General features: G+C 40.3%; 1 protein-coding gene across 2 annotated transcripts in view; it reads right to left on the bottom strand.

Annotated features, from left to right (window-relative positions):
- Positions 1-1,184: 1,184 nt before the first annotated feature.
- The window catches only part of LOC102289059 (neuronal membrane glycoprotein M6-b), a 55,989-nt gene continuing 31,634 nt past the window's right edge, over positions 1,185-25,539 (bottom strand). For both annotated transcript variants that reach the window (XM_042212794.1, XM_005945512.3), the window contains exons 2-7: positions 11,362-11,548; positions 8,039-8,198; positions 7,345-7,513; positions 5,293-5,366; positions 5,136-5,201; positions 1,185-4,492 (exon numbers count right to left, since the gene is read on the bottom strand). In XM_042212794.1, the coding sequence (XP_042068728.1) occupies positions 4,340-4,492; positions 5,136-5,201; positions 5,293-5,366; positions 7,345-7,513; positions 8,039-8,198; positions 11,362-11,548 (809 nt within the window). In that variant the 3' untranslated portion in view covers positions 1,185-4,339. The remainder of the gene's footprint in view (positions 4,493-5,135; positions 5,202-5,292; positions 5,367-7,344; positions 7,514-8,038; positions 8,199-11,361; positions 11,549-25,539) is intronic.

Below are 25,539 nucleotides of genomic sequence, written 5' to 3'. Positions count from 1 at the left end.
CAGAAAATGGTGAGATCGTTCCAGCGTCACACTATTCTTCCTGTATGTTAGCATTAGACCTCAGATGTGTTAGAAATTAGGCTGAATGTTAGGAGAGCTCTCCTTGGACTCTAAATAATATCCATTAAATAATAAAAAATGTTTTGCAGCAATTTTGTTGGAACATGAGTGAAAACACCCGTGTGGGCAGACTGAGTTTGTGTGGCGTCTTTCAGTTTCTTTATAGTCTGGAACCGTAGGTGTTCAGTAGTTCCACAGCTCAAATATTTAGAACCACATGCGTGCCTGAAAAAACATTATCATATCTGCTAATTTCCTTTGGCATTCTGAGAAAGAAACATCTACTTTTCTCTTCCCGTGACACAGACGGTGACAGCAGCATACAATTATCTCAGCTGGAATTACCTGTGATTTCAGAAATGACTTGTTCTTTTTGTCCTGCAAAGCTGCCAAGCTCATGAGTCATGTAGGATTTTTATACTCTGGAAACGACTTCAAAGATTCAACTAATCTAACGTTTTAATTTGATGTATGCATTTGCTAGAATAATAGACAAACAGGTGTTACTAATGCTATTTGGCACAGAGTCTTAATTAATGTAATTATTAACGCTTGTGTTTATCTACTATTTTAGATCAAAAAGGCTACAATGCAAATGATTGTTTTAATTAGAGCTAAAATGTTTAGTTAGATCACTACTGAAGCTTCTTCATGCCACTTGAAAAATAAATAAATAGATAAAATGTATTTATTTACCAGGCAGCCAAGTCAAAATTTCAGGTTACTGACTTAAAATTTTGAGATGATCTGATTATTTATCCATTGGAACGAGCTTCCATAGATAACTGCTTAGTCAGTGAACAGAAGATTAATTTCTATGCCAAGGCACGATCCAAAGAGGAAGTATTAAGTGTTCAATATGCTCATGTGTGCCCTTTTCCCTTCAACATTGCTTTTTATTTAGAGAAATGTTTGATATTTAAGCTGAAGTCTTGCATTTTGTTCCCATTACTGTACAAAAATGCACTCCAAGCACTATTCTGCTGTTTTGTTTTTTTCTTTACACATTTTTGATTCAAATCACCAGTTGGAGCCTTAAGAGAAGTCTCTTATCTATACTTTCACTTTAATTTTTTAAATAAGTGTCCATAAAAATCACAAGGAAGAGGCGGGAGGCAACGGTGTCACGATAATAAAAAATATCGGTTTTACTAGAGAAGGTTACAAAAATCATCACTATATAGGAGTCATAGAACTATTTCCAACTTAAAAAATAAAACCATAATGAAACACCTACAGGGACTACAATGCCATCAAAGTACAATGGAGTTTTCTTTAGAAAAGAGTGGGTGGAAGGGGAGGAAGGAAGGGGGCAAACACCGCCTACCATAGTTGTCATTACAATTGACTACACATCACCTGAAAAACTGCAAAGACACAGTCATGTCTCCTTCATGCAAATAACAAGGAAACAACAACACCCTGACACGCATCGTCTTATAGGAAATTGAAGTTTGCCTTTACATCGACCTGGCGGCAAAGCACGTATATTTATCAAACATAACACACATGGCAATATAGTCCTTTTTTATACAGAATAGACAGCTGCACACATGGACGATACTGACATGCTTCATCTCATCAAAGTTCAAAAAATTGTTTTCTTCAGTGTTTTTTGAGGGTGAACTAACCAGTAATGACTGATATAGAATATAGTTCATGATTATTAAACAATATCTGGTTATAAAATTAATGTCTGAAAATTCCTGACTTGTTTTATTCAGTGTAAACATCCAAAAACAGTCTCTGTGGCTCATTTGAGAGGCATGACGTATAAAAAAAAGGAAATAAAATAGGAGAAATGAAGAAAAGAGTGACTCCCCCCTCATGTCTCGAGTCACTCACTTGGTCGGCCGTCGAACAAAAATAAGCACAGACATGTTCCATAAAATAATTAGTACTAATTTACAAGAAGAACTCAGCTGCCTAAAACTGGTAAAACATTAAAAATCAATTTCCACTATATTTTTTTTGTCACATTTTAAAATGTATACGTCACAAGCACCTCAATCCATCATATCATGTGACTGCACTTTATCCCTCTCACGACATATCATTTAAGATGTTACATTACAATTATTATATCAAATGCAGAACTAGTATCTGAGTGCTAAACACATATCTCAAAGGGTACATTTACATATATTGGTGGGAAAAAAATTGCATGGCAAATCACTGATTGTGTTCTCATTGGTTTGGGAACGGAGCTATTTCATGTTTTTAGGGTCATTCGGCTATTTACAGGTGAACTTTCTCAAAATAAGGAAGTGAAAGAAGAAGTTTTTACTGTATAATTCACACAGGACTGCAGTCTGGAGAAGAGTTTAAATGGTGATGTTTTAGGAAAAGTACACAACTGGTGGAAAATCAGACTTGGTTTAATACCTGAGGTGTGTGTCTGTTTTTTAAGACCCGGACAGATTTATCTTTGATTTCTGCTGCGGCTGGTGGTGAGTGTAGCAAAACCCCATTTTGGTCTTCAAAAGAGCAGTTTCATATTCAGAAGTATGCTAATATGTTTTCTTGCCAAGAGCTAGATGAGTAGATCCATACCACCTTTGTCAGTAAATAAACATCAAGCACTAAAATGCGTAAGAAAGTACTAAAATGATGTACTTCTTTACTTGCACTTGCTGTTTTGAATGCATAAATGCATTAAGACTAAAAAGTATGGCTACAGGAAGTGTGTAAGGCTGAACTTCTCACTTTTAATAATGACCACCATCTTGTAGCGGAAAAATAACAGAAAAAGAGGAACCAGCAAACATTAGCCAAGAACTGGAAAAACAAGGCCCTTCAATTAATTATTAGCCCAAAAGTGGTAACGGAGGACCCATCAAACAATTTTTAGCTATGAACTGGAAAAGGAGGGCTTTACAAACAATGTTTCAGCCAGCAGGCCCTACCAATGCTAGGTAGCTAGCTAGCTAACAGCAGCAGATATCTTTCTTCAGCTGCTTGCATTAGTGTTTTTGTGTTTGTTTTTGGATTGATTTTTGCATTTTGTATTACTTAATCATCTTCATTGTAGAGTGAATTAGGTTAATATTTGGTCGGCGTCTCAACAAAAAGGAATGTTCACAAAATACATTAGCTAGCGCAACAATCGATCCAACGCTACAACTGTTGTTTCTGTAGGTGCATGACTTGCTGAAACAAATCAAAATTCATACACTACATGATTATGTACACTGTGTACTACACTGAAGTGAAACATCTTAAATCAGACACAATACCAGTCTTTGTGTTTCCAGTCTTTATGCTAACCGTAGCGCTATGATGAAGCTTTTTACAAATCATACAGACAGCTTTTAATCATTTCCTCTAATCCTTGACCTGAAAGCAAATGAGCGTATTCCTCGAAGCTTTTCCTTGCTTCAAAGGTTGCTACCTCTCCGGTCTTAAATAAACTGTGAGTGCCTTAATGAGTAAATAAACTCTTATCATGTAAATGCATAATAATCCTTGAGATACCACATGATTTGACATAATTTTAGGTATTTCTATGAGAGAAGGGATTGGAGTGGTTCATGTTTTTTAAGGGATTTTCATTGTCCCTTTTTTTTCTTTATTTAATAGTGCAACAACGAGCATTAGCAAAAGAAGTTAAAGATGGAAAGAAAAGTAAAGGAGAAAAACCTATGAGCGCAAAAACATAAAGAAGAAAAAAGATCATAATAGTATCTGGCATACTTTTCAGAGAGTATTAAAAAAAACAACAACATTCGTACACATTCGCACAATATATTCATATTCATATATATATGCATATAAAACACCAAAAAAACAGAGGAAGTTGATCACTGCCTGGCTTTTTATGGTCGATGCAGGCAGTGAACAATGTTTATCTTTTTTAGGCTGTTAGGAGCTGTGTGTCGAGAGGCTGTGTTGGCTCAGGGCGCGAGGCCATCACAGCCGGGCCACGTTCACGAGTCGCCGCCCAAAAGCACGAGGGAAGAGACGCTTCTGAACTGATGTACTGTACCTGAGCTCGACCCCGCGGGCGAGCTCTCCCATTCTGAAAGCATCCGCCTCCGTCTGGGCCTGCCACTTCTCCTGACTTTCTATTCTCTTCCCCTCAGGTGTGAGGACATGCCCACAACCCTTAATGAACACTGCGGAAGGGAAGAGGATGGAGAATCAGGAGGTTTTGGGACTATCAAACATGACCGAGGTGGTTTGTTTTAACGGAGGGAAAGGGTGGGTGTTAGTTGTTGCAAGGGGATGGGGGGTTGTGGTGTGGAGAGAAGACGGATGGTGGTGTTGGGCTCTCTTGTCCTTATGAGTAGGAGGACGAGTTCTGGCCCTCCTTGGAGCGTGCCTCAGCCTCCAGATCCTGGTCATCCTTGGTCTTGATGTCCTGGTAATCGTGCGTGGAGGCGGCGCTCTTCAGATAGGCCCAGTTGGCCCCCAAAATCATCAGGTAGTGGATCTGAAGAGATACAAGATTTTTTCTTCATGTTCAAGCACAGGAACTAACGCCATACTACTACTACTTCTATTATTACATGCATTCAAAATGTGCTCAAAAACCTCTGCGTGCATGTTTTTGGTATGTCCTGTTACATCCTGTTTTACATCTGTGTGCCAAATCCCCAAGTGTCTCATCCCACTCTACTGATTTGTGCCCACTGAAGTTTAGCGATGTCTAAATGTAGAAAACATCCAAATATATTAATAGAAACCAACCTGAGAACAATGAAAATGTTCCAGAGCAACATTACTGTACAAGCCAGTTTTCCTCAGTGACTTTTTTCTAGCATGTCTTTCCACCTTTTGTAACACATCAAAGTACACCGAGCTTCCAGCTGACCCTGTGCCAACATCTGGAGTACTGCTTAATGCTTTTTTTGAGCATCTCCATCTCCCTGGACTCAAAACAAAAAAGCCCGCCTCCGCAGCAGAGTAAAACACTGACCCTTGGTGAGCACATGCACAGAGGCGGGCTGCAGAAACCCATAGAAGGACATATGTGAGAGGCGGAGAGGTTGCCGTGGAAACAGATAATCATGCCATAGCAACATGCATATTTTGAGCGGCACACTACCGCATCGGTGGGATCATGAGGAGCTTACCAGTGCGATGACGGTGGCTCCGGCGCCGGCTAACGCAACGATGTAGAGGTGGTAGGACAAGTAGAACTGCGGGGAGAAAGAGAAGCTAGGTTAGTGAAGGGAGGAAAGGAGAGCGAGGCAGTAAGGAAAAAAACAAAGGAGGTCAGCATCCTCTCACCTCACTGGTGTTACAAATCTCTCCCAGCGTGGCTCCGCAAGCTTTTCCTGGCGTGGCATTATAGGGAATAACACCTGCGGGATCAGAGAGATGAAACGTCACAGGACTGAGACAAGAAGCTTTTTCCTCCCCAGAGACTGTGTGATATGATTGAAGGCATTATGCATTAGGCGCAGATAAAGATTAAAGGAAACAGGGCTGCTGCTGGAAAAATGTGGGTCATTGTGAATCCCTTTTTCCTTTCTTTCTTTCTTTTTACTGTAGAATCACTTTAGGGGATTGCTGCTATAGGCTGCTATCTGTAAAAAACAAACTGTGTGCAGTTGCTTGTTTTAGCTTCTAAAACCTTTCCTCAATCACTCATCAGCTGGAGCTCCAAAACTGCTGACAATAATTTGACGACTGAGTAATTGGGGTTAATATTTCACACGCCGTGCTAGTGCAGCACCGCAGCCAATGAAGCATATGTGATCCTCATCCTACTTTGTAAGCGAGCCAGCTGTCTTTCAAATGTGGGTCACGTACTGTACGTTGGGCCATCAGACTGATGACCACACACGCAATCACAGGGGAGTGTTGCTGTGCTGTAACACTGCTTTGAGGTGGATTTTCATAGAGATCCAGTCACGCTCTCAATAATCTAAATGTATTCGTTTGACCTCTTCGTGCATAGACAATGACATTTAAAGTGGTTGGAGATGAATATAACATTTATAAGGAGGGGAAAGCCTGCAAAATTGTTCCAGAGTTTTCTGCCTGCAGGTAACGCCTGTGTGGAAATGAGAGAGGCACCTGGATGTTTTTCCCATTTTGCTGCAGACTTTTTAAAGTTAGCCAGAATATTTCTTGATCAGGGGAATTTCTCCTGAACTTTAAAGACCGGTACCATGACAGATTTATTATTTTTTAAGACATCTTTTGAAGATGGTTTTAAAGTGAACTGATTAGCATGAAAGCAGGTTTCGTCATCTAAATCTTTGGTCTGGTGCAGCAATGCCACAATTCTATTACATTTTATACAGCACTGTAAAATATTTTGTACAGATTTTCATAACCTATGATTTTCAAGCGTTGCATATCTTCTTGGATGTTTCCATACATACTATACTGTACATAGTAAACAGATACAGTGTATATGTGTATATTTTTCATTGTGAGGTCGGCCATTTGCCTCAGGAAGAACCACTGTGTATACATTGTCAATATGTGGTTTTACATGTGATTCGAAAAAAGAATAAAATAAGCCTAATAGGTTTAGGAGGAGGCAGTTTAGCTTTGTTATTCCTAATTTACATATAACACATTTGAATAAACAAGCTCTCCTTCAGGCTGCATGTAGCCCTGCATATGAGCTAACATGAGTTTGGAGCAACAAGGAATGGTTGTTGAGTTACAAACGACACATCATCTGTACATATTATTTGCAAACTGTTTATAACCAAGTAATGGAGGCCCACCTGTCTGGCAGGTACTACTCCTGCACAAACTGTGATGAAAATGTGTCAGCTGTGATAACATAAGGTGGGCAGAACAAGAGCTACAGGAAAAATATAAAGGGCAGACTGGCCTTGTTGGCTGGAGAAGGAGGTAAGAAACAATGCTAGGGAACTGCAAAGCCTTACAGCAATGACTATTAGAATAAAAACCAGGCTTTCAAAGATTTATTGGTGCTAAATGATGAATTTATTTTGACAGGCTGCATGTTTCAAAAACAACTAAATTGACAGATTTCTCATCGTCAGGATCTGAACATTTATTATTGTTCCAGTGCTAATTTATGTAAGATTTTTTAGCCTCTCAATACTAATGTTTATCCTTTATAGGGAAAACTATGATATTAGTACAGAAAGATACAAAATATCTCATAAAAGTTCAGAGAATTATGAGCTAGCCTATACCTAGCTAGCCAACCTAGCTCAAATTGGCTAATGTCAGCCAATTTCACTTATAAAATCTACGTATGCCACACATGTACGGTTCATTCAATCACCGAAAGAATGCATCAGACATAAACTTAACTAATACAGTTCACGTCATTTCTAAGTTACTGACCGTACTGCCTGACATCCACACAGATGGAGTCAGGAGAAGTGATGTTAGCATAGGGAGATTTCATGGTAGCACAGGTATTCCACATGTTAAAGAAGAGGAAAACCGGGATCGCCGTGAAGCCGAAGATGGCAAGGAAGGCCAGGAAGAGGATGTAGGTCAGGAACATGAACTGAGGAGAGGAGACAAGTGGAAATAAAGAGAAAAATTGTGATTTTATAAAAAAGAATATTTTTTAAAGGCTGAGATTGTTTATACGGACACAAATCAGAGGCAAATCAGGGTTTACGCTAATGTTAGCCGACATCTGCAGCAATTAGAGTAATCAGGGTAGAAAGGACAAACAGTGCCAGAGTTACCCTGAAGGCTCGAGTGGGATTTTAAGCATTTGTGTATGTGCAAGTATTTGTTTATATCTGTCTTCGTCATGCGCACGTGCTCATAAACGTGTAAATGCGTGTGACTGGGTCTCTGAAATACTTGATGACCCTTATTCAGGCATGTAAAGCATACTGAAGGACCGTTTTCTGTTTGTTGTTTTAAGCCACTAAACTACTTTAAGCAGGAACATTTTAAAATACACATCAAAGTCATTAAGTCTCATTTGGAGGCTTTAATTTGAAGTGTAACTGGGTCAGTGGGTGTGATGATTTGCAGCTGCTTATGTGTGCGTGTGTGTATTTGTGTGTTCACATACGAAGGCGGTGATGCAGCGTCCACAGACGGTGGTCTTGAAGTCACTCTGCAGCTCCTTCTTGATGGCGCTGGTGGTGTAAAAGCCCTCAGCCAACAGGACGATGGCGTACACAAAGAAGAAGGAGCCAATGCCATAGATGATGTACTGAAAAATCTGAATCCTGAACAAAAACAGAGACAAAGCAAGGAATTAGCTTTAAACATCAAGGTTATATGAACCTGCACCAATGAAACCCTAAGCTAATGTTTTATGCTGTTTAATGTTAGCTCGTGTAAGCTAAAACCCTTTTTATTTTATGTTTCATTTAACTACTTTTACCTTTTTTTAAAGAGATAAAGATCAAGATTATATTGTATTATATTGACTATCGTTGGGTAACCTTAGATAATAGTACCATTAGCTCATGGTGGTTCATCTTAGCTAATGTTAGATGCAGTTTTTCTGGCTAAAGTTGGTTAATGTTAGACATTTGTGATAAGTAATTTAAATTTTACTTAAAATGTAGACTTTTGGGACAAAGGGATGTGATACAGAGCTGGATTAATTGGTCAGGAAGCTTTGTCGTGCTTAAAGAATTTTCTATCAGCCTGTCTTTTTCCTGACTAAATCATTGTAATAACTCAGGTTATGTTCTGAGTTTCAGTTTAAAATAGATTCAGATCGCACAGTTTCACTGATTCTACTATCCACAACATGTTTTAAGTATAATATAAATACTCTACTGTAGGATATGTGCAGCTTCAGAATGAAGCTGAAGTGTAATGTTACAGCAGCAGAACGGCAGCAGTGTCACTGGCATTTGAATGCAGCTGGTGATGCAGACAATATATATATGTTTTAATACTTGGTTCTAATCTCTTGCTAAGTCTTTTCTCCACTGCTGGAACTGAAGCTAGAATATTAGATTAAAAAACGGATTAGGGTATTTATTTTCAAAAACACCTATTCAGGCAACTTAATAATAACTTTTCTTTTGTTAGACTACGGGACAGTAATGTTGAATGTTTATATTTAAAGTTTCACAGCTCTAACGTGCAGCCATCACGTAAGAAGAAAACAGGAGCGTTAAAATACATGAACTTAAGTTAAAATGTTTATTTTAATGCTCTGCACTAAATCCCAAGATTACGATAGATAAAGATCGAAATATGAATTTGTCTCTTTCTTTTTTATGTTCCTTATAAATTTTAATCACCACTTTATCATCATAATCTGACGACATCTCTGAGTGGACTAGACAGAACTCATAGGGATGACTTTGTCAGCACGAAGAGTCAGATGACACATGAAACACCCCTCTTATAGCCTCTGTAGAAACTATATCTCACTTATCTTAACTGCACTACTGTATAGCTCTGTGTAAATAATCATTCTGTAAATACGATAATTTTTAACCCTACAACTGTTTACAACTTGCATAGTTCCCATTTCTGTATAACTGTATATCTCAGATTCTGTAAAGTTATTTATTTCATATTCTGTATAGTTTTTCATATTTATATCCTGTTCATAGCCTGTACATAGCTTGTACTCACTACAGCCTGTACATACTTATACTTACAGAATATTCACAACATACTTCATACCGTGTACATTATAACATGCCATAATAGATCCATTTCTGTAATATACTCACATATCTATATTATTGCTAATATATATTGTAATATATTTATATCACTAAAGCACTTCTGGATGTATGCAAACTGCATTTCGTTGCCCTGTACCTGTGCATGTGCAATGACAATAAAGTTGAATTCTATTCTATTCTATTATGTGTACAAGTAGAGAACAGGAAGCAGAAAGGAAGGCTTAACAGACCATGTTGATAACCATCGTACTGAAATCTGTTTTCTCTGACTAGAGTTTGAACTTTATGATGATATGTAGACTATAGTGAAAGCTAATCAAAGACAGTTATATCCACTAACTTATGGTTTATGAGAGCTTTTGTTATATTTCGGATTATTTTTTTAACATGTTTAAACCAAAATACTAGGGGGATTTGTTAGAGGTTTCTTTTGTGGGGCACATTGATGAGAGTTGTTCGCCATATTGGACAAAATACAACCACTGGTTGCTGGGGAAAGGTTTGCATTCTCTGATTAGCTGGTGTTTGATTATCGGAGGCTGTAATTGGGAGAAATCCATCACAAAGAGTGTGCTGCACCAAAAAAAAACCCTTGTTGCTACAGATTACTGCAAATGCATGTAGTTTGCATGAAAGACGGTGGCTGTTATGGCCCTCTGCAACCCCTACTCAACTCAACTCAACTTACAGTGGCAGTGCAAGATTCTCTGGGTGTTTCCAAGGCATAAATGTCTATTATCTACACCTGACAAGGTGTGAATAAAAACATGCCTGAGGTTGGCTTAGTGTAGATGCCACTTTTTGCCTTTTTGCTTTGCGTCATGGGCTTTACAGTTTCATGATCACTCAGTGAATTAGTTGGCAAGTGTTTGCAGACGGGTCATTTTCAACATAAACTCTGGGTGATCACAGCTAAAGGTAATCACGAGGAGGTTTTTGGTTTTTGCACCTCTTTGTGACCAATTTCACCTCGTGGCTGCGAGCAACCTGTAGCAAATATTTATGGAATTAACTTTTCCTTCTTCTTTCTTTGCTTAACCTTAACCTGGTTTACAAATCCAAAATAGTTTATGTCATGTGGTTAGCAGTCATATAACTGCAAAACCTGAATAAATGAAAACAGAACTATACGGTCCATCGACTCCTTTTCTTTGCTGATTATTCAGGTCAGCATTGTGGGCCTAACTTAAGTTATTATTATTATTCTGAATACCTGACATTACAGAGTGTATAAGCACCCCGAGATCTTAGTTTTCATTTATATTTATATCAGGATCCATTTTAAATATAATCACCAAAAAATATATTTCAGTCCTGTGGGAGAAGATTAGGGCCAAAAAAGGGGGTTGGGGCTGGATTTTTGTTTTCCAGATTTTAATCTCAGATCCCTTTTTCCCCCCTTTCAGTGGCCCTAATCCTCTTCCATACAATTCTAACCTTGACCTTTTAAGTAATAATTTTCTGACTGTTTCTAACATGACCAGTTTACCAGTTTAAGGGTTCTAAGTTATGGCACACAATGTGGCGGGTTCTTCTCAGCAGATCATTGCAAGCATAATATCAGTAAATTCTGGTCATACCAGTTTTTAAGTAAAAGAAGGGGAGTAAGTGAAATACAGTGACAGGACTTATCCATGTCTAATCTTTTCCATAAGTGACATGTGATAAAATCATAAGTAAGAGAACGCCTTAGTGATGAACTACACTTGGATTAGAAACTCAGTGGACTTACACCACAGTGAGGGTGGCGTGGTCGCTAGATACCCTGGAGAAGTGATTCTCCAGCATGGTCAGAGTCCCAGTCAGCGCTACGTGGCCACATCCGCAGAACAGAGCCACACCTATGAAGCAGAGGATGGTGGCCACCAGCGAGGCATAGGGCACCCCGCCCAGACACTTGATGCAGCACTCGAAGCATCCTATAGGGGGAGACAAAGAGAGCCTGAGCCATAGGTGTTCTTTTGCATTTAGCTGCTAGAAAGCTTCAAAGACAGAAAGCTTTAAGGAAGGATACAAGAGCAAATAGGTCAGATTTGAAAGCACACACATGGCAAAATCGCAATTCAAATGTATGATTTTAACGATAGCAACGAAAGCTGACTGTGGCAACGTGACATCTCACATAGAGACTTGTTCGCCTCTGCTGATGACACTCAGCGCAACACTCGACGGGCCTTTTTGTCCACCGCTCTTTGATTTTTACTCAGGCAGAAACCTGCATGGATGTTTGCACTGCTGGGGCTGAATCAAGCGTGCACGCTTCAAGGGCTTTATGCTCATCTTTCAGAGCAGAACACCTCTCCATGTCGGGAATGTCGAGCGGCTAATCACGGCATCATTCACAGTAAGAGTGTGTTCACTTTGAGCTGAATATTACATGTAAGCTGTGCTACTGTACATGCTGTACACGCTCAAATCTTAAAACTACTTAGTTTTTTTCTTTGTTATGACCAACTTGCAAGATTAACTCATGACCTAATCTACATGAGTTTAAAATAAATTCCTATGAGCTACGTTATTTTTGTAGACCAGAATGATTACAACAGATTTGGAGTTCTTATGCTTTAAGTATTTGGGATTTCTATGCAACAAGAAATTGACAAATTGGACATTTTCTTAGGGCAGGCGGAAAACGACTGAGATTTGCCTGTGCCCGTGTGCATATTTTCCAGCTTTCTGCAGCTGATTTTGCCTTTTTTCAGAAGTCAAAAGAGAGTGATGAATAATTTAAAATTATCCCTTGTGCACGAGTAGTTTCTACACAGTGATGATGATGAATTAGTAAATTTGTTTTCCATTAACCGCAGCAGTGTGTGAGGCTCTCTGCATGAGTTATGGGCTTGGGAGATACAGGTGCTGCAAACACTGTGCATCCTGCTGCCTCTGCTCCCTCTCACAATCAAGAGGATAAGGACTGATGATGAAGAGGGCAAATAAAACACTGTGTTGAGCTCGAGAGTTCGAATCTTAATAACTCCTCGAATAAACCATGAAGTTACTCAGGAAAAAAGACAAAATGAAATGTCTTGTGCGTGCCACTTTGCTGTTTCCATGACAACCCGCTCCAACCGGAAGCTTTGAAGCATCATAATTTTATTTTCAGAAGTTTGTTCAGTTCAGACATTCCTGTATGTGAAACCTTGGAAATGTGATTTATCACATTACGCGTGTTTCAGAACCTGCACATGAAGGTCTGCAGAGATTGAACGATCTATAGCTGACAGCCCCTGCTACTAAAATTGATAGCGAACATTAGAGAATAACACCCTTCGTGCTAGTCGCAGCTCTTTAATGCATCTGACAGTTGATTCTATCAGAACATGAAATTCACTTCAACATCCACACAAGCCGGCGCTAAGACTCTCTGACAGCTTCTATCAACGTCAAGCTCAATCAATAGACTCTGGCAGGTGATGACACGAGGTGATAGCCTCCCACACAAAGCAATTAAACCGCACACTTGAATGCGTGCATACGCAGAAATACACAAGACCATCTCAAGGTTGGCCGGAAGGGAAGAAAGTTTCACCAAAATGCAACAAGAGTGTCATTTTATAGTGAAAAAACCTTCTCTGCCACTACACAGTAGAGAGCATGGTAGGGTTGTAAGCTTGTGGACACTCGTTATTGATGAGCTTAAAGGAGCAGATTGGATTTCAGGCTCCCCGGGGGAAAGAATCATCAATAACATTACTGCTGGGAGAAAATATACTCCACCGTGCTGGAGCTAAATGTGGCGATTATTACCTTTTAAATTGAGTTATCACATTATATGCTCCCATTTAATCAAGTCACTTATATAATAAGCTAATTAACCTATAAATAACTTGACAAAGGAAAAACAACAATAGCACTTTGCTTCCTGAAATAGACCGGGGATTAGCTTTGACTTCCACGACCTGAATATTATAAATTGTGTTTTATTCATCCATGCAGTGGTGCAGCCAGATGGTAATGCTTATCTTCTGGATAATTAATTTGTTCCAGACTTAAATTGTTTAACAACAGAGTGGATGATGCTAACCGATGTGACATATTCTGGTGACTACTGGTGATCCCTTATATGCTTTCTTCACACCAAATCTTACTTGATTAATGCTTTAGTTGATAACCAAATGCCTTCAAAGCTAACATTTTAGCTTCCTCAGATTTCTTCAGGGTTTAGTTCTAAACCAAAACCAAAAGTTGACCTGCTTACACACTACACTGTGACTACTGTAAATGTTAGAATTTGAACCAGCCAGGCTTCAGTATGTTATCGTAGTTTGCTGTTGTTAGTATTGATTATTAGCAAAGATTAGCATGCTAACACGCTAAACTGCTGGGGAAAAAGTTTTCCTGCTGAACACGGGAATGTCACATTGACATGAGAATTTGTGTTTGCAGCTGATAAAGCAAACTTTCACTACCAGAAACATGATTTGTTCTATGCACAAGTATAAAAATGTGCACTTCCTGTCACTGTTACAGTTTAAAAGGAATTTTTCTTCTTGCGGAATTTAGAGTAAAATCTCAACTGTAGAAACTAATAAAGGAAAAGCTTGCAAGCGTCATTTTTAACTGTTACATATCTCTCTGTTATTGAAGGGTCTTTACCTTACAGTTTAAAGCACCTATAGGCAACTGTTTTTATGATATATAAATAAAATAAAATTGAATTTAATTACATATCCTTACATATACGTAATGACAAAAAATGTTTAGTGTGACTTTTATTCCACCCCTTGAATAATTATAAAAAAGATTATATACATATATATATATTCTCAATTTAATAAACAGCATTACTTTACAAAGCTTACACACATTTTTAAACAACTTCTGAAATAGATTTTATGCACAGACGTCACACAGTTTTTTGTTTTTCACTGATCTAAAAAGAAATGTTCACTCTGGTCGATGCCCATGTCCCTCTTTAAAAGCTGAGACTCTACATCTGCGTGAACATAACTGAACCATAAGTCTAAGATGCAACTGCTCCCCTCCAAAGAGTGTTGCTGTTGATGAAGACTCTACGTTGCATAACGCAGCGGAGCCTCGTTGCGTAATAGATCCAAATCCTATTAATGTTAATGAAGAAAACGGGCTGATGGAGAAGTGCAGCTGATAAGGCTGGATGGCTCTAAACTCCTGAGCCCAGAAGCAGGCCAGGCCTCAGGGGGCCTGCAATGGAGTCGGTGGTCGATACAATGACAACCAGGAGGTTTAAAAGCTGCTCTCGGCTGACACTTCATCCTGCTATAAAATGTCTGTGTCAACAGGCAATTTAGTGTGCAAGTCTTCTGACCTTTCTTTCTTTTTCTTTTTCTTTAATTTGGAAAAGAGAATAAAACCAAAAGAGACGTGATAACCCTGCTTTTTCAAATGCAAATCAAGAACTTCCGGGAGATATTATCGTCCGGGTCTATTCATGGATGTGACCGAGGTGACTTTGTTCATTTAAGGCAAATCCTGAGATAGCGTGATTGGATTTTAAGGCTTATATTCTGCTGTTAACTCTGTACTTTCCTTGGCTCCATGCAGCTTCATGGATGAATTCATAGGTTTCTTTAAACACTGGTCAGGCCGCTTCTTCCGGTCTGCCTCTGGCTATGACTGTTTGTCAGCCTCAGTTTAAAACTGCGCTAATGGGAAACAGACAGGCCAGAGTGGTCAGCTCAAGCCAGCCCTAATGGAAATCAATGGGCTATTCATTAGAGTAGAATTTAGGTGAAACACCGAGGCTGGCCCATCTCTCTTGGTTTATAGCTCGCTGCATCTATCTCTGCCTTCTTCTCTGCTCTTCGACTGAAATATGACTGCACGCCCATGCAGCACTTACAGTGAGCCAGCTGGAGTTAATCGCTGAGACAATATGTTACGCTCCCGCTACGATGCTGCATCATATATCACCTCAACAATCTCACACCAAGGACGACGCATCAGTTTGTGGGGACGTTTCACAGGCTGTCTGTGAAGGTGCCCCACCAATAAGTCAGAACAAAAGACTTTCTGCTAATATTGTCAAACAACAGAGCACAAATAATATGACAGTCAAAGCTGCCACTGAGGATTAACATCCCCCTACTGTTAAAAAGCTTGTTTTCCTTCCAAGTGAGCTGCTTCGGCCTACAGTGCAAAACTATACATTTGTGGCTGCTGGTAAGAGTTAAGAGAAAGGATGATAACAGACGCCTGCTCTTTTTGCTTTCTGCACAGAGCGAAGGCTAAAGACACAGGGATAGAATAAAAGAGTTGAAGGCAGCATAAAGTCAGGAGTTTCAGAAAAAAAAGGAAAAGGGTGAATGGAGATGAAGAGCGGCAACAAGATGGATAAAAGCAAGCAGAGGAACAAAGGGATGAGTAAGAAAAAGGAAAGAGAGAAGGAGGTGAAGAAAGGGAACGCGAGAGAGAAACAGCAGAGAGAAGAATGAGAAAGAGTAAGTGAAAAGCAGTTCTTGGCCCCAGGGCCGCAAATGGCAGTTGCCATAGCAACGTGTTACCCGCGACCCAGTTCAGCGGTAGCGTAGTCCTTAGCAGCCGCTGCGCTCTTCTCACACGTACACTCAGAGTGATGTAGCCTGAATCAAAACCCAGAGATCGGTGCTTAATGGAAGTCAAAACAAAAATAACAACCAGCTGCAGGACGTTAAAGCAACTGGAGCTATAACACAGGAAATACGGAGGGAAGGCAATCTGGTTTACTCTAAAGTCGCTTTTTGGGAACTGGGTCAAACAGAAATTGCAAGTAAGAATAGTATACTGTTAGTACATGCCACAAAAAGTCACATAGACTGCTGATGGGGAAGTATCGTGGCCCACTCACACATGTTATAACTTGTAACTATTATAACTACTGACCATGATAAGCTTTCATGGTCTGAAGTTACACCTTTCATTAAGTGATGCAGGAAATTCAGCTAACAGATGCTTCACCAGGAACTAGTTAAAGCTTAGTTTTCTGAAGTGGACGTACGTGAGATGCTCGTCTATAATGACAGTGAGTGAAAGCTGGCAAGCCCCCAGTTTAGAAAAGCACGAGCTGCAGCAGTAGATGTGCAGCCTTAAAGAGTATTTTAAGATTCTGAACATTTTCACAGTTTTGCAGTCTCTTATGAAGGGAAACTGAAGCCATTATGTTCTCCAAAGATGTCTCTGACCAAAACAGCGCCTTTTCTCCAACAAATCATGGGAGTTGACAGTCAGCTGCTACATCTGTTTGTGTTACAGCGGGACATTAATGTGGATTCATTCGAACTATTTCACTATTTCAGCACATCCTTAAATCGGATACTTGTGAGGTAAAAGTGCCTCTATCATCACGAAAAGCTTGAAAGCTGGTGATGTAAAAACTTCCACTACCCACCATTTGCCTACTGTCAGTGTAAAGCAATGCAAATATTTTAAAAGTGGCATACAGTCCAAAGTGGGGCACACCTACCACCATCAACTGCAGCTAACACAGCAATCAACAGGAGGTTTCTGGTGCAGCACCAACAATAACCAGCAAAGAGTTGCCAACTGGTAATAAACCAAGAGTGCACATTTTCCCAAGGAACCACAGGTTATGAGGGTTTCACCAGCTGGTCGCTAGGCCCGTGTGGCTGAGGCCTTAAATATTTAACAACAGCGGCATGTCTTCATCCTCATTTCAGCTTTTCTGAGCAGTTAGCCTTGTTTTAGAACCAAAGCCTTATTTTTCCATCAAATTCAAACCCAAGTCTTATTGGACAAGAGAGCCTTTGAGGCTCTTTGACTGGATAAATGAGGCCTGGCACGCAGTGGATGTGGTTGGAGACAGAAGCTGTCACAGATTGCTGACATCTTTTGTGATTACGCTCCGCTTCCTGTCAATCACCTGACACCCACGACACAAAATGAAGAGAGTTTGCTATGAAACAATCCCTCAAATACACTTCGCATTATAAACTTTGTCACATTTTGTAGCATTTGGTTTTAATAACAGACATCTAAGTAGGTATGAAGGGAAAAATAACTGAGGTCAATATATCATTGTTTTCTCAGTCGGTAGCAGGATCTGCTAATGTCTAGTTAATATTGCCGTGATTTATGCACTGTATTTCTCTGGCTACATCGATTTCTGTGCTTCTATAAATCAGATTTAAATATAAACTGAGAGTAAAGGCGTCCCACTGTCCTGATAGTTAATGATTTGCCATAAACCTAGTGGCACAGGATGATTATCGCCAACTGTGAGTGCGCACAGTGCATCTGCCAGGAATAACAGCGTTATTAAAGCTTTGTGAATATTTCAGCGGCCGATCTGGCCACTGCCTGAGGCTCCATTCAAATTTAGAAGTGTTGTATTCATTATGGGGCAATTTCCTCAAAGTGCATTATGGGTAGATTCCCACAAGAGAGAAGAGAGTGGGAAAGGTGTGGGAAAGTGAAGGAAGAAAAAAGAGATGGGAGGGGGGGATGGATGACTGCGCCTCCTCTGGTGGAGATGAAAAAAAAAAGCCCCATCTGCTCAATGGCTGCAGACTCCCAGCACAGCCACGCACAAACTCGTAACTACAGCTTGGGAGATTTCCATTGTTCCACTTTGTGGAGAGGGATAAAATGTTCTTCAGAGCTTCTTCAAAACTGCAAAAGAGAACATCAAAAGCGCAGCATTACGAAGTTCAATTTGCTTTTTCTCAGTATTTTCTTTAACCAGTTTTTTCCACCAACATTATTCTGGGAACACGGCTACATCACCGCAACAAAAAAGAAACAGTTGGATAATCAGCCTGGTTGTAAGGAAGCCAACAGCTAGGCCAGATTATGCACATTGGCACAAAGTTGCAAACGCTGATTGGTTGCAACCATTGTGATGTGCCAGTAATGTTCTGGGTAAACATTTTAATAATTCTGACTATACAATGTTAGAAAAAAATTACCGTGAGAAATTCCTGGAGCCCAGACAGTTTTCTACAAAGGATCTGTCTACACAACAGCAGCAATGTCAGTCCTTTCAGTGTCTACCTGTGATTGAATCAAGCACAGTGCTCGGTGTAGGCCATATGCATTTTGTCTGAAGCCATTTAAGTGGTTATGCAGATAAAAATGTTAAAAAGCAGAACTTAGGGTATATTTCTTGCACTTTTAGCAACTGGACTGATCAAAAAGACAGCAGATGATAAGCTGTCGTGGTCCTGAATCTAAAGATAATCAGTATACTGTGGCGTAGATGCAAATAGAAGCCAAAACAATTACTCACTGCAATTAATTTTAATCAAATTTGACTAATATACTATAAACAGGACTATCTGCATTCTCTCATCTCTGTAATAAAAAAATAATTATCTCACGGATTATCTGGCAGGTTATTAGCACATGCACAGTTGCTGTATCTGCATGATTCGTCAGATGCGTCTTCTGCAGACCGTTCTGTGCAAAGAAACAACACGAGAATACTCATTTTGTTTTATTTTCTTTCAATTTTCTCCTCATTTTGCCTCCATCTGTCAAACGACACTTTGAAGTTGTTTTCGGTTGCTTTTCAGAACAATAAGAAACAAAGCAGCACATAATGGTTTGCCCGCAAAAAGCCTGTAATTCACTCAAAACGTTTCACTTATTGCTCAAAAGAAAACATTTGTTTCCGTGAACAAATCAGTGTCAGAACCTTGACAAATGTACCATCCTGTCAGTGCAACAGAGTTTAAGTGTGTGGTGGTTAGAGCCACTGCCAAAGCAAACAGGTCCTGGTTTCAACCCCAGGCTGGGCTTTCCGTGTTGAGGTTGCATGTTCTCTCTGTGCTTTTGTGGGCACAAATCCTCTAGCTTCCTCCCACAGTCCAAAAACATGTGTGGGTAAAGTGGTGTTTCTAAATTGGGTGAGCATAAATGTCTGTCAGACTGGCAACCCGTCTTTCCACCCCTTGACAGCTGGGGTGGACTCCAGCTCCCCTGCAGCTCTGAACTGGAAAATGGATGGATAGGGCTTTTCTGATGAGGGGTTTCGTCTTAAATTCTAACAACAAGAAGTTACATATCACCTGTGTGTGGCAGAGCAACTATTAGACATCTTTCATTTTTGTTTTTTTCTTTTCAGCATCCCGATGACTTGGTCACATCAGGTCATGTTTGCAGAAAAACAAAATATGCAACTGGCTTAATCATTGTGCTTTAATGGACTTACCCAGAAGACGTCTGAGTACGTTCAACTGAGAAGGACATGAACTTTCATATGTGGAAAGTGTGGACTGCTCACAAGCATTTGCATTTAGTTCTAAGGAATGATAAGTTCCTGATGTTGGAGATAGTTTCTGATCTTTTGATTTCTGTTCTGAGGAATATACCAGCTTGTAGCTGATTAAAAGGACATGCTGGGGTTTTTTTTTTGCTGTTTTATTTCCCACGGTACATAACTGACCCAAATCTTGTGTTTGTGAGAAACCCTTGGCTGATTTTGCAGAATTACGAAGGGCCACAGGGTCAGCATCTGCCCTGGCGTAACTGAGCTTGATGGAGCGTGCGACGCTCAAATCCCGTTCTCGGCACTCCGCTGCGTGATCAATACTTTTTTATCCCGCTGATCTGTGCCGTGTTCATTCCCCTGCAAAGCTCTCTCTCTCTTTCAGCAGTCAATCTGAGCTAAACGCTGCCAGCTGGGAGAGAGAGGGGGAAGCAAGTCCCAAGACACACATAGCAAACACACTTACCCATGTTAAAATAAATTCTACAGAAATGCCTACACAGATGGGGCGCACATGAGAGCGGATGCTCACACAGATGTAGAGCAAAACACACAAACTGTCAAAATCAGCTTGTTGCCAGTTTGCATCCAAACCACCACGGTTGACACTGACGCTTCCAAAAAGGGGACACGCCAAGAACAAAAATAATGAGCAGCATGAAGTTTAGGACCCCTGATTTATCTTCAGGCAGTCACGTCATTTGGAGCGTTTCATCGCACAATATGATGAAAGAACACTGTATTCCTCTGGGGCTATTTGGCATAATGAGGCGAGTGCAATTAACATGCACAGCACTAAAGGAGTTCATTTAAAAGCACCTGCCTTAAGCGTGCAGTGACACGATTTAAAGCCTGATGGCAGATAGTTCACTGACCTCATACCCAGTGTGAAAACTACTTAAACCGCTCTCCATTGTCTCCTATCGTCTCGTATTCAGAGGCAGGGTCACCTGTCCTGAGCCACCGTCTGCTGGCTCAGTGGAGCGCAGTCAAAGCTATTACTTTGAGTCTTGTTCCACCAAAATGTAAAATGGCCCCTCTGGCCAGAAGTGCGGTGCCATTGGAGTGAATGGCTCAGCGGTTACGCAACCAACTTGGCTAATGTCACTTTCCCTGAGACGTCAAAGAAGTCAGTGGCCCTCCCCTGGCCCATTCGCCTCTCCTCCAACTCGCCCTCCTCCCCCTCGATGTGATCATGAAGATTCACTTTCAGCCGCCTCAGGGACTCTGCACGTTAAGTCTGTGTGTGGCACAAAGGCACCACTGAGCATGAACTTTAAAACATGAGCTACAAGTCTCATTTAGTATAACACAAAAGCACGTTCTGCGGTGGCTGACTTCACATAGTTACATCTCTTATACATATAAAAAGAAAAGGCTACGAGATGAATCGTACATAAAAAAGCAGGACTGAGACTCTTGCCTGAAATCGAGCCACAGAATGACCTACACGTAACTCAGGCGAGTCACTTGTTGATGTCAGCTGTGGCTAATGATCACAAGCGCTAATCGGCGTCAGGAATTTTGTTAGGTATGGATGAGAGAAGCAGATTGGACATCACTGGGTGATGGACGGGGGCCAGAGGAGGTTGGCATCACTCAGGAACAAGACATGCTGCGCCAACCTGCCACTTGCTGCTAGTCATATACTCACTGCAGTCTGGGATTCAAACATAGATGCAGTGTTGGAGGGTGATGTGTTCAGATTACAGTTTTTTTGGTTCCAAATTCTAGCAATCTGTTGCTTCTTGCTAGGGCAACACAGTTATAGACATCAGCAGTTTGGGTGTAATTTAGTTTTTAATTTGTCCTCAGTTAGAATGTTAGAATTAGCGGATAATGTTGGTTAATGTTGGCATGATTGTGAGGCTAATGCGAGCTAAGAGGTCCGTCTTCCACAGTAGGAAGTAGCTAGCTCTCTTAGAAAGGCCTGCACCTTCACTAATATTTACACACCACTTTGCATTCATTCATTCATTCTAATTAATCTGTGGTTCTCTTTCACAGTCTGTCTTTTGACCCCTCATCTCAGACCAATTGTACCAGATGGCTGCCACTCACTGCTTCAAGTGTTTGCTCATAGAGGGTCGTGTGATTGTTGGGGTTTTCTATCTATTATTGTAGGATCTTTACTTTAAAATATAAAGCGCCTTGAAGCAACTGTTGTTCTGATTTGGTGCTGGTTAACTAAAATTGAACTGAACTGGTGTTTGTGGAAGAACTGGCCCTAGTAGGACCTCATCCAGGGAAGTTCTGGGGGATAACAAGGTATTTAATGCGAGGTAGGTAGCGCACTTTAGAGTAAGAAGAAAAGCTAAGAATGGCAGGATGTATACTGTCAAACATCACCATGAAAAACATAATATTCAAGATGCAGTCGGAACAACAAAAACAGTGCAACCATGATGATGATGATAATGAATTTTAGGGTGTTTCCGTACAGGTTTTTGGGGCAACAAATTCAACTGTGACTCCCAAGATCCATTTTAGGAAGCAAACATGGCATTTACTTAAAAGACCAGTTTACAGAATAGTTGCAGACAAACTGTCTGATGACCAATTTTATATGACACATGGGAGGACGGCTCCATGCTTGTTTATGCCAAATTCTGATCCTACCATCTGAATGCTGCAGCAAAATTTGAAAGTCATCAGACCAGCCAACATTTTTCCAAACATCTGTTTGTAGGAGTGACACCCAGAGTGGTCTTCTGCTGCTGTAGACCAAAATTGTGCATTCAAAAATGAAATGCTCTTCTGCATGCCTTGGTTGTAACAAGTGGCCATTTGAGTTACCTGTTGCCTTCCAATCAGCTTGAAGCAGTCTGGCCATTGCCCTCTGACCTCTGGCATCAACAAGACATTTTCATCCAGACACCTGCTGCTCACTGGATATTTTCTCTTTTTCTGGCCATAAACCCCAGAGAGGTTTTGTGGGAAAATGTCACCAGATCAGCAGTTTCTGAAATACTCAGACCAGCCTGTCTGGCACCAACCACGCTCAAAGCCACATAAATCACCTTCCCCCAAGTGCTAACTTCATAGTCATGTAAACTGTTTCTGAATGCATTAACTTGATGTCATATGATTGGCTGAATGAAATTATGGCACATTCTCAAGTTTAGTTTAGTCATTTTGGGCAAATTTACACGCTGATGTAGAAAAATCTCCTGAATCGCCTGATGTCCATATTTTAATAATTAAAAAGACTGGACCTGCCACTGTAAGTCACACAATAAAAACTAAGCTGAAATGAGTTAACCCACTCCAGAAACCAAGTGAAATTAAACTAACAATATCAAAACTCTGTTGACATGTTGTAAAACACCATGCTTTCTTTTTAAAACTCCTTTGTGACGCAGCGAATACAAAGATTCCTTTTAAGGTGAGAAACAAAAGGCTCTTTTAAAGGGAATTTCCTCAGTGCAGCGCGCTTTCATGCAGACAATAAATAGCAAGGCACTCTAACACGACATAGTCCTTGTTTTGTGTGTACACACAGAGATCAGAGCCAAATAAAAAAAACGTGACCACAGTGCAGGGACCGAGAGTAAGAGCACAATGGTGCACCACACGGTCTCGCCCACATGTGTGTACAAAAATAGAGCTTTTCCTTTAGTGCAAGCGAAGCACTGACACAGACATTCCCCTCAACCACTCCTGGTCATTGACACGTAAACAAATACAAGCGCACACACAGACACACACACACACATATCCAGATGGAGGCTGACAGCATGCTTTGGGCAAATGGCTTCAAATGAGGAACACATGAGCCTCTCTCTGTGTGACGGCTTTCACATGCTCCCACAACCTCACACACCTCCGGGGCGGGAGGAGGATAGGCGAAGGGTGTGTGCGCATTAGTGTAAATGTGGGAATGAGAGAGAGGGAAAAGGACAAGACAAAGAGGAGAAGAGAGGAGACAGAAGAAGCAGAGGAGAGAAGCAGAAAAAAATTAATGACAAATTAATCGGTGGGAACAGTGAAGATGCCAGAGCACGTGGGGTCAGATTTGTCAGAGGGATTTTGAAAGCATGTAAAGACAGAATCACAAGTGTAGTTTGTGTTTTGCACAGAAAAAAAAAGATTTTCCTTTAGTTTTGCTGATTCCTTGCATGCAACATTGACCTGATAGCACAGCAAATCACCGGCTACATAAAAATGCATGTAAAATCATCCATTTATGGATATTTTGAAGCCTCAACTTTGGCATCTTTGACTATCTTGAGAGGATCTGACTGAGAAACGAAGCACACAGGACGCTTCTGTGACAGAGAATCACACGGTAGCCCGATCTGAAAGCAAATGCTGCAATATTGTCTATATGACTAAAATGGGACCATATTTTCATGTGTCGCCAAATACAGAGTTTAAACTGGTGATAGAGACCATAACCCCATAAGGAACATTCCTGCTGTGACATTAAATCAAGTGGGAAAAAGAGTCATCTTCCCATGCACTTCTATTCTTTTTTTGCAACCAGAGGAGTCGCCCCCTGCTGGCCATTAGAAAGAATTAAGGTTTAAGGCACTAGCAAATAAGATTTCACTTTTTAAAAGACAAACTATACTTCTTAAGTTTTTCTTATTTGTCTTTGATGCTTATCTATATAAATAAATAAATAAAGCCTTGAATCACTATTAATGTAACTTGTCCTTGTTTTAACCCTGTAAAGCCTGAACTATGAAATAAACTTGCGCATTTACTGAACTTTCTGACAAATTTAAAGTCATACTGATGATGTAGAGGTCTCAAAAATTCATATTAAATATGATGCAGTTGGTGTTACAGGTTCATATAATATTTTTGGCATTTATGAACAAACAGATTAAAAGTTCACAAGGACATAACTACATATAGTTGATGTGTGGGAGCTTTTTTCTTTTTTGTCTGCCAAAAAAAGCAAGTGAAGGGAGTAAAAGCCTTAGTGAGAGGAGGCTGTTTGTAACAAAGTCGAGTAGGAGACCGATTTCAGCTCAGGCGAGTCTGTGCATTCGAGTAGACGTGGGTGTGTGAGAGAAAGAGCGAGGTTTGCATTTGGCCGGACTGTTAGGTGTCAGCTCCCAGTTTAATGGTGACTGAAACACTGTGTCAAAGCACCGATAAAGGAAGCAGCACCTGTAAGCATGGCTTACACCAACACGTCTCAAAAAATATTCATATCAATGTAACTTTGGTATATAGTGACATGAACTTTATCTAATTTCTACTTTGCAAGAGAGAAAAATATTGGGATGCTCCACAAAGCCGCTGAAGATAAATGCGTGTAGGCCGAGTGATGAATTTACCAGTTTCCTGCCCTGAAGACAAATATAAGCGCTGAATAATGACTGGCTTTCTGGTAAATCTTACTCCTTCACAAGTGTGGAGAGGAAGCTTCTTAAGATTTATGTGTATGTGTGGGTGTGTGTGTGTGTGTGTGTGGCAGCAGAGCTTTGATTTGGTCTGTAAAGTGGATTACAAGGCAGAAAAAGACTGAACACAGGCGGCATGCTCCTTCAAAAAAGGAGCAAAAATCTCCATTGGACGTATATTTACTTGGCAAATAAATCCTCTGTTGGTGCTTTACATCCACACACAAATAAAAAATGAGAGGTCAAGAGGGGAGCCCAAACTTTTTAATATGACATTAAAGAATAGCTTGATTGAGATGTAGTAAAGACAGCTGGGGAGAGAAACTACACCGATATTCACGAGAAGCACAAACCAAATGTCAGCAGGGCG

Source organism: Haplochromis burtoni, unplaced genomic scaffold (genome assembly GCF_018398535.1).
Source record: "Haplochromis burtoni strain Fernald_Lab_line unplaced genomic scaffold, NCSU_Asbu1 Contig_394, whole genome shotgun sequence".
Classification (NCBI taxonomy): domain Eukaryota; kingdom Metazoa; phylum Chordata; class Actinopteri; order Cichliformes; family Cichlidae; genus Haplochromis; species Haplochromis burtoni.
Note: the sequence above shows the minus strand (reverse complement) of the source record. Positions and strands in the feature narration are given on the sequence as shown.